Below are 13,131 nucleotides of genomic sequence, written 5' to 3' on the forward strand. Positions count from 1 at the left end.
TCGGACAAGGAAGTTGAGCAAGCATTTGCAGCCAATGCTGGGTACATTGAAATGGCTGAATTTCCACTCCCAGATGTCCACAAGTAAAGTCCATTGCACTTGCTTAGAGTTCTATCTGTTTTTAAGATCAATGGAACTGACATAAATTTTTTTTTTTCTTCAGGTTGTAGCTCATTGTGTACTATATATGTTTTTAGCTCAGCGTTGAGCCATAGTGTAGGCCGTTACGTCTATCGTGCAATTGCCTAAGGTCTGTCACATGGCAGCTCGATAAAGGATAGGCTGATAGAAGCACTAGATTTCCTTCTGTCCTGTCCTCAATGGGCACTAAGTAGCTTTTGGGTGGGTTGCATTAGTCATGCAAGCTAAATGTGTAAGTCCGCATGGCACTGCTAAGATATAACATTCAGTGTCAGCACACTCTCAATCCACGCCCCCAGAGGCACAATAGTCGACCATATTTACAAAACTAACAGAAATCCTTCCACACAAAAAAAAACTTTAAAATCTGCTTATTTTTGGAAGAGTCCTAGAACTCGTTATTGCGTCCGCTCTGACTCGGGTCAGCAGCAGTCTCCTCGGCATACTGCCAACACTTCAGACTGTGAGGAGTCTGATCTAACATTCCAGTCTCTCTCAAGGCGTAAAGCTCAAGACTGGGGAAAGCAGTGGAGTAAGTAGCGTTCAGCCACCAGTCCACACATTTTGCTTTTTAAGATGAGGAAAGTAAAAGCTCTGGAAAGAAACAGATGTTTTCGGCTATATTTTGTTGCTGAGAAGACTTCAACTGCGGGTTTTGCATTAAGAGAATTCCATTGTTTTTTACTAATGCTCTGCACTTGAATGCCTCAACGCAATCTGACCAGTCAACAGTAATCTAAAAGCTTTTACTCAAGTTGTGTCAATGCATAATGACCCTGCCAATGAAGCAATTTAATGACAGATTTACGAAGGAGGGCCAAGCTGAAGTCTTGGAGCGCCAGATGATCTCGCAGTCATTTTCCCAGCAGTTGGCTGTACACATTGACAATGTGGAGGGTGAGGGGGCGCTTCAATGACATCATTGAAGCGCAAGGACTGTCATCCATACCAGTGGCCAGTTTGCACGATGAATATCTTCAGAGACAGCATTGGCTCGAGAATCGAGTACCCATACCACCATGCCTGCGAGAAAGGGAGAAGGGAGAAACCGGCTGCAAGTTTGTTTATGGTGTGGTGGTTTTATGGAATTACTTGTCCTCACATAGTGAGAAGTACTTAGCTTTAGGATTTAAATAGCTGCAAGATGCTTATTTCTGCCCTGGTATGCATATCCTATGTGAATCAGGGGGAAAATGAGACCTGCACATGCTGAAGTCTTGACCATCTGTGAAGGATTCCAAGTCGTCTCAAAGAGGAACGAGACAAAGGTTGCGAGCATAGGAAGCCATTGACGCTGTCAGATCACAGGTATTGCTAACCTTTGAAATACTGTTGTCATCAACAATGTCTGCTACCAATTTTTTTAAGTCTATTCAGTGTGTTTTTTCCCCCGCTTGAATTGAATTTGGCGAAGGAAGTGTATTTAATATAGATTGATGTCGCTCTTTTCTTGTTGTTGAGATTGTGTTATATGACTGCAGGTCAAGTAGCCCAGCCAAGAGCGCATGCAGGTTGGCTCCTGGGGACTGCTGCTCTCAGGGAGTTGGTCAAACTGCGTCGTGTTGGAGCAGATTGATGAGCTACAACAGCAGAAACCTTGGGCTCGTTGGGCTCTAGAAAGGATGGATGTGAAAATCTGGGCTTCTTGCTAAAACAGTACAGAAATGAAAAGTAACCAAAGAGGTCAAGAAATGAATTTGTAGTTTTACAGCCTTTAATTACGTTTTCAAAACCATGAAAGTCTTTTAGACACTTGGAAGTTTTGCACGATTTAGTAAAAAAAAATCATGTTTGGGGTTTGTTCTGTGCCGAAAGATACACATAATAGACTGGATAAAAGGACTAGGATACAAATATCTGATCCTTCCATTGTTTTGTGTGTTGTAGTGCTGCGGCCGAGCCTGCGATCGCTGCTGAACAGATGAAGGAGATGCCTGCTCGCTTAAGAACGTACTCCTCCTTTGAGCATGTTAAGAGGCTCTGCATCGAATTATGTTGCAAGGTGCATTGCATGGTTTTTAACTAGAATATAACAGAAAATATGGAGCCATACATTTGTCATTTTGCACAATGTCTTTACAAGAAGCTCGCACAGATAAGGAAAAAGCTTTAATGATCTATATGGCGAGAAATAATCATGCTGTTGCTGTCCTCTGTTATTAAAGATGTATTTCTGAGGGAGATATGAGCAAATAGATGATGTTAATTATTGTTCAGGTCAACGTGCTTGTAGTAGAAATCAAGTCAGAGGCCTGAAAGAGAGGCACTGGATAAACAACTGATGAAACGACGCAGGCTGAACCGTAGCTGGGTGTTGTCTCGGTTTAGAGTCACTGGTTTGGTCACATCTGGGATATTGACTTACAGAGGCATGAAAGCATTGTCAAGGATGTCATCAGTGTTGCTCAGGGAGAGATGGCTCTTGAAGAATTTCTCAAACAGGTCTGTAGTTTGAGTTTACTTCTCTCTTCATGTTCAGACTTCTTTTCAGTTTCTTTTTTTCAATCTACATCTATTGGTGTTTTTGTCTTAGGTCAGACACTTAGGTTGTGAATAAAAGGAAAAGCATGTCACAGTACTCTCTGTGCAATATTTTTGGCTCAAGCTAGTGGTTCGAAATAGGATAAGGTTGTATGCTGTAGCCCATAGAAATGGCACAGTCTCAATAATAATAATGGGTATTTGGAATGTTTCATAATATAAATAAAAAAATGCCATGTGTTTTAAAATACTAATAAATGTTTTAAATGCTTTGCTAGGCAGGACTGGGAAAAGTGTTTTTGTTTTTAGTCGAGCGAAGGGGGTCATCTGAAGGCGCGATAGGAGCCGTGTAAATGACTGCAAATGAGTTGATCATGAGAGAAATTAACTATGGTGACAGGTCAGTGAAGTATGGCGAGGCTATGAACTGGATCTCATCAACTACCAAAACAAGTGCAAGCTGATCCGTGGCTGGGATGACCTCTTTACCAAGGTCAAAGAGCATATCAACAGTGTCACAGCTATGAAACTGTCTCCCTATTATAAGGTAAATCTCTCCACTTCTAGTTTTGGACATTCTACTAGCACATTGCCTATGAAAGCTAGAATTATAGTGTGTGTACTTGTTATTTGAATAATTAAGGGTCTCATTAAAAAGTCTTATAAAAATGATTTAATCTGGGTGCTCCACTCTTTAAACAGCATAACCTTGGCTTTCTTCAATATTTAACTGTTCTGGAAAACATTTTTACTCTGGCTACTGAGGAAAAAAATCACAAAATGAAAATTTAGTGCCTTCTTTTCTTGAATAAAGGAAAGCAGCCTTTTTAATCTCTCCAACGGTGAGCATTACTACTGGCAGCATGATGGTCTATAATGTTGCAGCAATTTGAGGAAGATGCTTTAGCTTGGGAGGACAAGTTGAACCGCATCAATGCCCTGTTTGATGTGTGGATTGATGTTCAGAGACGTTGGGTCTACTTGGAAGGCATATTTACAGGCAGTGCTGACATCAAACATCTCCTGCCAGTGGAAACATCACGCTTCCAAGGGTTAGTTATTCTTTTTTCTGTGGATTATCTTACATGTTAACATTCTGTGTGACCACTTTGATTGTGAATTTGGCTTGTGTGAACACAACTGTAGGGGTAAGATGGGTCGTTTGGTGTTATGTGTGATGTTGCATTTCATTGTTGGCATGAATATGTATCTATAGCTTGTATTTGCAGAGTAAGTACTGAGTTTCTGGGTCTGATGAAGAAAGTGGCCAAATCACCATTGGTGACAGATGTGCTTAACATTGCCAATGTTCAGCGCCAGTTAGGAAACGTTTAGCAGACCTTCTAGGGAAGATTCAGAAGGCTCTTGGAGAGTATCTAGAGCGGGAACGTGCATCTTTCCCAAGGTAAAGTGAAATTTAAACCATAATATAGTTTCTCCCTATCTTTCATTCCATATTGCAAATTTTTTCGGGTTTTTCCTTTAGGAATTTTTATTAGTTCTGTAGATTCTTGTTTCTTGATTTACTTCAACAGCCAACAGGCTGGAGGCTTGCAACCAGGGAGAAAATTTCACGTGGTTAAAGGGCAGAGATAGCTATGTATTTCCTATGGTGTAAATATTTGATTAGTGTTGAAGAAAAAGAATTAGCTTCACAAATTATATGATGTTTTTAGATACTAATAAAATTTGCTTTATATGATTAGAAGCTTTAATTTAGAAACCCCATCACAATGCTGATTTCATCATCTATAGCTAACAGTAAATATGCATTATCCATTGCCATACTGATTGTATTGAGCCATGACAGTGTCAGGAAAATAGTTTTGCTAACAAAAAGCAAGCCGTAGTCATCCCCAAAAAGGATGAGTATTAAGCCATGCTGAGCATGACTAATAAATAGTTTTGCTAATAATAACACAGGTTCTACTTTGTGGGTGATGAGGATCTGCTGGAGATCATTGGTAACAGCAAGAACATTCCTCGCCTGCAAAAGCATTTCAAAAAGATGTTTGCTGGTGTGGCCTCTATCATCCTTAATGAGGATGACTCTCAGGTTGTGGGGCTAACATCCAAGGAGGGAGAAGAGGTAACATTGTGGCTATATCTTAGGTTGCTATTATTTATGCATCTTAGTTCTTTTGGGATAGGGATGAGATAATTTCACATCCAGAACCTTTCAGCATTTGTCTTTGTGTAGTCAAGTATTTTTGTTTTAAGGAAGAAGAAAATTAACATCAGGAATCTGCACAGCACAGTCAAGAGGAATGTTCATAGGTCAAAGCCATTCCTAATTTTTCATTTTGCAGATTCAGAGGAAACAGAACAAACTGTATTGAGTTGTAACAGTGACTTTTTGCCTTTGATGAAATCCTACTTACAATGACGGATGTTTCAGGTGATCTTTTCTACCCCTGTCTCCATTGCTGCTCACCCCAAGATAAATGAGTGGCTGACCCTTGTGGAGAAAGAGATGAGAGTGACATGGGCCAAACAGCTGGCAGGAGCTGTGCAAGATGTTGCAGGCTTCAAGTCAGGACAGATCAACCAGAGCCAGTACCTGGAGTGGGTGGACAAATACCAGGTCAGTTCTTTATGGCCAGGATAAACTATTTGGTCTTTTATCCTTGTCTCTCAGTCTGCTTGCTTGTTTGGTTTATTTGGTTTATTTCTTCCAGTTTACAGAATTTTGTATTACTGGGGTTAGAAAAGGTGGGGCAGCAAGGGAGAGGAAATGGGTACCTTCCTCACAAAATGCTGGCCCTGTGAAAAGTGTGTCTTTAACATATCACTCCTTAGCTATGAAAGGTTAAGGAGTTTATTTTATTTTTTTTCTTCATATATAGCAGCAGTGAAACTGCTCATCATGGGATTCTGTATGACACCTTTATTCACATCGCATTCTCTCCATATTCAGATCAGTCTATCAACATAAACTGTGTGAGACCATTCATGGTTGAGAATTCCCTTTACTAGATAACTGCTTGTATGATTTGTTGCTTTCCTTAAAACTGGTGTTAGCATTGTGCTGCTGTGGCAGGCCCAGCTGGTGGTTCTGGCGGCTCAGATATCTTGGTCAGAGAGCGTGGAGCAGGCACTGCAGGTCTCAGCAGTACTGGGGACAAGTTCCAAAGTGTCTGCAGTTCTAAAGGCTGTAGAGTCCACCCTCAACGTGCTGGCTGACTCTGTGCTCTATGCACAGCCTCCAGTCAGGCGCAAGAAACTGGAAAGTCTGGTAGGTCCCCAACGTTATTGACAGATCTTCTTAACTAAAAGTTTTATGTGGGTGTAAAATTAGAAATGCTTTATATGCTGAAGACGTAAGTGGTTTAAGATGCATGAGTGAATCCTGTCTGCAGATCACAGAACTGGTACACCAGAGAGACATCACACGGACACTAATCCGCAACAAAGTGGACAATCCCAAGTCCTTTGACTGGCTCTGCCAGATGCGACTGTATTTTGATCCCAAACAAGCTGATGTCCTACAGCAGCTGTCTATCCAAATGGCTAATGCCAAGTTCAACTATGGCTTTGAGTATCTGGGCGTGCAGGACAAACTAGTTCAGACACCTCTGACTGACCGTTGCTACCTCACCATGACACAGGCTCTGGAAGCCCGTCTAGGAGGTTCTCCATTGGTAGGCTGCTTATGTGTCTGATGAGAGTTATTATGTAAATTCTTTCTGGTGAAAGGGTAGGCATGGGGTATATCTATGCATGCATGATTGTAACAAAGAAAGTGGTGTGGCTGTTTCTGGGGTCATTTATAACTTACGTAGAAATAGCAAAATAGACATTCTTACATCAGGTTTGTTTGAATATCGACATGATGGACCAGGCATTTCATTTTTGTGTTAGACTTCTTCATACAGAAGTATAAAGGACCCAGAAGGAAGCACTTTTACAGTCAGACTTTGTTTACAGGCCCTGCTGGAACTGGCAAGACAGAGTCCGTGAAAGCCCTAGGCAACCAGTTGGGACGTTTTGTTCTGGTCTTCAATTGTGATGAAACATTTGACTTCCAGGTATGGTGGATGCTTATTTTTGCAACTGTCAAGTACCCTTATTGAAATTGAAAGGCTTTTTTTTTCAATCCAATTTACAAGGACAAAATAATGTTTTAAAATTTTGTATAGCATCCTGGTCTGAGATGAGGTAGTGAAAGCCTTAGAAGAGAGATAGCTGAAAACTGCCATTCAGAATGGAAGTTGTAAAGCTTAAAGAAGATACAGATGGCAATTGAGATGTTGTCAACTTGTTTTGCAGGCAATGGGGCGAATTTTTGTTGGTTTGTGCCAAGTTGGAGCATGGGGATGTTTTGATGAATTTAACCGTCTGGAGGAGCGCATGTTGTCAGCTGTGTCTCAGCAGATCCAGACTATTCAGGAGGCACTGAAAGAACTGGCCAACCCAGAGAAAAAGGAAAAGAGTAGTAGGTTTTTTTTTCTGTCTTTACCAATATAAAAAAATCATGGGTTTTCCACTCACATCTCAATCTGCTTCCTTTTGACTTCATTAGAGGACTTTGCAAAAAGTTAGTGTGTTTTGTTTCTGAGATAAGGCATTAAGGATAGTAAGATTGGTAACAAAAGTATATGTATCTTCTTACACAGCTTGACACTTATGGAGCATTCATGTGATGCTGTTGTTTTACGCATTGTTATAGAGACAGGGTATCAAGAATGTGACAAAAAGTTAAAAAGAGTAGGACTGTGATTTTTTAAGAAGCCACCAGGACGCAGAGTTTTTTTTTCAAATGATTGGATTCAGTTCATTACAAGATATTCCAATTACAATTTTACCTTAGTGTTAGCTGTTAATGTTACTATATATTTATATTTACAGTTCAGACAGGAGGCGGGCCGGATGGCTGGTGCCTTACACAGGGTCGTCCTAGACATTTCATGTGGAGCTGATTGGACGTCAAGTGAAAGTTAACCCAGACATGGCCATCTTCATCACCATGAACCCAGGATATGCAGGCCGCTCCAATCTGCCAGACAACTTGAAAAAGCTGTTCCGCAGTCTGGCCATGACAAAACCTGACCGCCAACTTATTGCTCAAGTCATGCTGTACTCCCAGGGTTTCCGACAAGCAGAAAAACTGGCCAGCAAGATTGTACCCTTCTTTCAGTAAGTACTATTTGATAGCCTTTAACAGGTTGTGTACTCTCAGTTTTACTTAACATTATTTTGTGTATATTATAGTACACGTTTCAGTAAATCTTGAATGTTAGGTGCTGATGTCAAGAGTGGTCTGGTGGCACAGTTGTCACCAACACAGTGAGGATCAGGTACCTTGGAGTCATGTTTTCCTTGTGCCATCTAGCCTTCTTATTAATAATTATTCAGAAATTAATTCAAAAAAATGTTTGTCTAACATCATCTGTGTCTTCTAGGTTAATGTTGACCTGGAATATCAAAGAGAAATTCTGTACTGTGCAGGCTTTGTGATGAGCAGCTGTCTCCTCAGTCTCATTATGACTTTGGATTGCGAGCCCTGAAGAGTGTGCTAGTCAGTGCAGGTAACATCAAACGTGACCGAATCCAGCGGGTGAAGCAGGGCCTATTGAGAGGGGAGAGCCTGTTAATGAGACAACCATTGCTGAAAATGTTCCAGAACAGGAGGTATGATATTACAACTTAGGTTCTGCTGTGAATTGAGCACAAGAAGTTGTTAGAATCCTGTGTTCATGATGCTGCAAGAAGGAATGGCTGAGAGCAGAACTTGTCTAAATGACAATTAAAAAAAACCCCAGTGGATAGTCGAGAAAAGTAATTTTAGTCAAGAAATATATTGCTCTAGCTCTCTGATGTTGTCTTAAAAAGAATGGTTTTGTTTTTGCCAGATTCTCATTCAGAGTGTGATGGAGACCATGGTACCAAAGCTAGTGGCTGAAGACATTCCTCTTCTGCACTCTCTCTTGTCTGATGTCTTCCCTGGTGTTGCCTATACACCTGCTCAAATGCTGGAGCTGCGGCGTGAGCTGCGAAAGATGTGTTCAGAAATGTACCTCACATATGGAGAGAATGATGAACAAGGCACGCAGTGGGTAGAGAAGGTAACAGTTCAGAATTATTTTCATTACTTAGCAATATGTGGTTATTCAAATCTGTTTTACAGCAAGAGAAATAATGATTTTTTAATGTTTGTAAAAGTATTGTTTTGCAAGAAGTAAATTATATCTGCATAGATTGAAACAGCATTGTGTTAACAGATGGTTTTTGTGAGAATATCTTTTAAAGAGGTTTGTTGACTATATGTCTAGATGTCACTTGGGTGACATTGCAAAGCAAAGATATAGTAAAATGTATGGAAAAGCAGTACCTTGGTCACTGTAGTTTAAAGTGATGACACTCATACTTAGCGAGAATAGGGTTGCTTGTTTTGGGCAATCTTGTTTCATTGCTGTTCTGGATTTAATATATTAGAGAGAGGTTGATGTCTGTGACAGAATTGTTATGTGTTCGGTGTAACTGTTACAAGAATGTTGATGTACCATTAGTGTTACAAGGAGGGTAATGTTTATATTTCTATATCAGGAGTGTTCTGCTTGATGTAACTATTATGAGACTTTTGATGTTAGATGTTACAAGGCAAGTGGTGGTATTGCAGGTACTTCAGCTGTACCAGATCACAGCCCTGCACCATGGCCTCATGATGGTTGGACCCAGTGGCAGTGGCAAATCCACAGCCTGGCGAGTGCTGCTGAAGGCTTTGGAAAGATTGGAAGGCATCGAGGGAGTGGCTCATGTCATTGATCCCAAGGTCAGCTTGCTTCACAATTATTAATGCTGACCCTTTTGTGCACTCATTTGGAGGTGCAGATGCCTTCATACAGAGGTTACTCCTCTTGACCCTACCCCAACACATTTAAGAAATCAAGATCTGATCACGTTGCATCCCCAGCTCATGAATACTCATTCTGTCCTTGTCCCACCCAAGCACACAGGCACAGACCTTTCATATTATTTGAGTTTTTTACAAGTTTTTGGTAAATCTTGAATGTGTGATATATATGAGGTTTCGTGTGTTTGATGAAGTCACTAAACAGGGTGGTATTTGTGCAGTCTATCTCCAAGGAGGCCTTGTATGGAAACCTGGATCCCAACACACGGGAATGGACAGATGGTCTTTTCACTCATATCTTGAGAAAGTGAGTAATGGTGCAAGAACTGCCTGACGTTCAGCTGTAAGATCTTGCATTCAGTGTGTTAGTTGTGTGTTGTTCATGTTCGCCTAATTTTTGTTGCACATGGAGGCCAGCTTTTGAGATAAAACAGTCATCTGCAAAGCATCCACAGGTTCACACAGCTTGGTGTCGTGGGGCATCGGTGATAGCCAGACCTCTGCCCTCAGTTCCTAGAGGAGCCTCCACACCTGTAGGGTTCGTAGGGTCCTTACCTAGCCTTACAAATCCTTACATTTAGATTTTTTGCCATAAGGCCTTATAAGTCCTTATATTTGTCATGCGGTCCTTACAAGTCCTCACATATGTCATTACATTTTCTCTGTAACCCTTACAAATATTACCACCAATTTGTATTTCATACCTCTTACAAATTTACAAATTCGTTTTTAGAGTCCACATCAGTGCAAAATGCAGACAATTCTTGTCCTCACCACCATTTTAGTCACATGACTGCCAAGTCTTGTTTGTGGCATGGACTTACTGTTTCACAGGATTTTAGTCTTGACTATTAAAAAAATTACATGGAAGTGTTCTTTTCAGGAGCACTTGCTGAAGGAAAAAAAATATTAAAGATTGTTTGTTGCAACAAGACATGAAAGAAAAACATTGTGCCTGATGTGTCAGCAGTTGTTATTTCTCAATTCTGTTCTTAGCTTCAGTAGCTGGTTATTGTAAGCAGCTTGTAGGACAGACAGGGCATTTGTTAGGACCACTTTTGAGTCTGTGCTTGCTTTGCTGCTGATGTGTTAAAGCCACTGAAACAGTTCAGACTAACCAGTTTTGTTCTTTATTGGTTCTGTTGTGCTATCATTGAATACACTTTCAGCTTCTCCATCACTGGCAGCACAAGAAACAAGGATAGGGTCAGGTTAGAGCATGTTGTTGGATGTGTGTCCGCAGTTGCCAGCCATAATTCCCATCTCATGTTAGATGTGTTTCCAGTATTTCTGGCTATGAATTTCCTCTTTTATGTCTAGTCCATAAAGCTGGGCATGTCATCTGTGATCCCTCTAACCCAGCAGACCATTTGTTTGTGCCCCTGGCATCAGGCTGTCCAGTCAAGACTATTTGCTATCAGCACAACTTACTTCCTGAGGCACTTTTGTCACTTTCTGGGGTTCATGCATTGTATTGCATATATTAAGGATGAGACTGTATGTGTAGGGGTGTATGAATCATGCTGTGATGCCTCACAGGTGGAGTTTGGAAACAAATCTGTAAAGTTGTGCATTTGATTGTTGATGGAAACTTTTGATGTCTTGTACTTAGGATCATTGACAATGTACGTGGAGAGCTGTCCAAACGTCAGTGGATCATCTTTGACGGTGATGTGGACCCAGAGTGGGTGGAGAACCTTAACTCTGTGCTTGATGACAACAAACTCCTCACCCTGCCCAATGGTGAACGTTTAGGTATTCCACCCAATGTAAGTGCAATTTTATTAACACACACACATTAATAGTTACAAATTATTTGTAGGTGTGCAGTGTGTTTTAGATGTAAAGCATGCACAGTTTGATTTTACTTACACATCCCTGCTTGCAGAAGATTACTGGTTTGTTTGTAGGTGCGCATCATGTTTGAAGTTCAGGACCTGAAGTATGCAACACTGGCTACTGTCAGTCGCTGTGGGATGGTGTGGTTCAGTGAAGATGTGCTGTCTACAGACATGATCTTTGAGAACTACCTACAGACACTGCGGCATGTACCTCTGGAAGAAAGTGAAGAGGATGTCAAGTATATGTCACGAGCTGGCACTGGTGCAGGAGACGCTAAGGAAGAAGAGGTTTCACCTACTCTCCAAGTATGTATCTGGTATCACAGGTCTGTACTGTTGGCTTAGAACACTATAATCTACCGCAGCAAGCCCTAGGGATTTACAGCATTTTTGAACATTTGTTGACTTCCCACTAGAGGCTTCATAAAATGGTCTTTTCAGACAGAAGAACCGAAAATTCTCATCTCTGCTTAACATATCTTCATTAGCCCTTTCTGTGTCTATTATCAAATGTTCAAGGAAAAGCAAACCCAAAAGAAAAATCTAATTTAAAAAAAAAAGGTACCCTAATACATCTTCATTGAAATAAAAAGAATGATTTGTTGAAAGAGTAAATTAAATTTTGGAGATTATATTATCAAGGCTTAGGTTTGGTACTTAAAGCAATTCCCATTTTGCACCAGCACATTGATCTATACTCACTTTTGCTTTATCAAGTTTTTGTAATAGTTAAAACTACACATTCTTCTTTTTTTTAAGGAATAGTTTTAATCAGAAGTTCCACATATTTCCAATTTGACATACTTGTAGAAAAATGGATTCTTACAAATTTTGAAAGCACTGATATTTTTTTCTCTTTTGTGTGGCAATAACTTTAACATGGTTAATAAGCAGTTGTGGCCTGCAATCGTTGTGCTGTTACTGTTTTGTACAGCAGTTTCTATTAAATATTTCACAGGTTCAGAGGGATGCAGCCGTCTTGTTAGCCCCCTTCTTTTCCTTGGATGGTATCATTATGAAGTGCCTGGAGTTTGGCAAGGACTTGGATCACATCATGGACTTTACCCGTCTCAGGGCCCTTAATTCATTGTTTTCCATGCTCAACCAGGGAGTGCGCAATGTTTTGGCATACAACCGCAGTCATGATTTCCCCATGCAGGTAAGAAAGGTTACAAAATATTCTATCATGTTTAGGTATAAATGGGGCAGAGGAAGTTGATGTGTGATTCTTTATTACCATGTAAATTATGTAAGTCAGAAATGACTTCCCATAGAGGAATCATTTTACTGTAGGTAGCAGTCTGAGAGTAACTTTATCTGTTGTGGAGAGCATTGCTTCATAAAACTGGAAAAGTGTGCTTCTTGTATGTTAGCACCTCTTTCAAGATTCTAGTAACAATCCCAACCATCTGCTGACTTGGAACCATATAGATATGTCCTCTTCCACAGGCTGATCACATGGAGAGGTACCTGAGCAAGTACCTGGTCTACAGTTTACTGTGGTCCATCACAGGTGATAGTCGCCTTAAGGTTCGCCAGGAGCTTGGAGATTACTTGCGTGGAATCACTACTGTGCCACTGCCGCCCACTACCAACGCACTCATCATCGACTATGAAGTATATTGAAGTTTCCCTGTTTCTCTACATTTAGAAACTACATTTATCACCTGACTAATAAGATGTTTACCTGCTTTGTTCACTTACATTTAGCTGAACAAAGAGATTACCCAAATTGAAAGATTTGTAGTTGTAAGTGATCTTTCAGTCTTTTTCCAAATGAAAGGATTGTTAATACACTTGAACATAGGTTTGTCA

The 13,131-nt window shown here is 40.5% G+C and overlaps 1 protein-coding gene across 1 annotated transcript in view; it reads left to right on the top strand.

Annotated features, from left to right (window-relative positions):
* The window catches only part of LOC112569879 (cytoplasmic dynein 1 heavy chain 1-like), a 61,141-nt gene that overhangs the window by 17,831 nt on the left and 30,179 nt on the right, over window positions 1–13,131 (top strand). The window contains 20 exon segments of the mRNA XM_025247923.1: window positions 3,023–3,169; window positions 3,508–3,674; window positions 3,852–3,945; window positions 3,948–4,027; window positions 4,546–4,711; window positions 5,021–5,206; window positions 5,663–5,857; window positions 5,982–6,263; window positions 6,537–6,650; window positions 6,892–7,054; window positions 7,512–7,758; window positions 8,071–8,192; window positions 8,195–8,253; window positions 8,475–8,687; window positions 9,242–9,394; window positions 9,697–9,782; window positions 11,088–11,244; window positions 11,386–11,622; window positions 12,275–12,475; window positions 12,766–12,933. Coding sequence (XP_025103708.1) covers window positions 3,023–3,169; window positions 3,508–3,674; window positions 3,852–3,945; window positions 3,948–4,027; window positions 4,546–4,711; window positions 5,021–5,206; window positions 5,663–5,857; window positions 5,982–6,263; window positions 6,537–6,650; window positions 6,892–7,054; window positions 7,512–7,758; window positions 8,071–8,192; window positions 8,195–8,253; window positions 8,475–8,687; window positions 9,242–9,394; window positions 9,697–9,782; window positions 11,088–11,244; window positions 11,386–11,622; window positions 12,275–12,475; window positions 12,766–12,933 — 3,237 coding nt within the window.

Source organism: Pomacea canaliculata, linkage group LG8 (assembly GCF_003073045.1).
Source record: "Pomacea canaliculata isolate SZHN2017 linkage group LG8, ASM307304v1, whole genome shotgun sequence".
NCBI classification, from domain to species: Eukaryota; Metazoa; Mollusca; class Gastropoda; order Architaenioglossa; family Ampullariidae; genus Pomacea; species Pomacea canaliculata.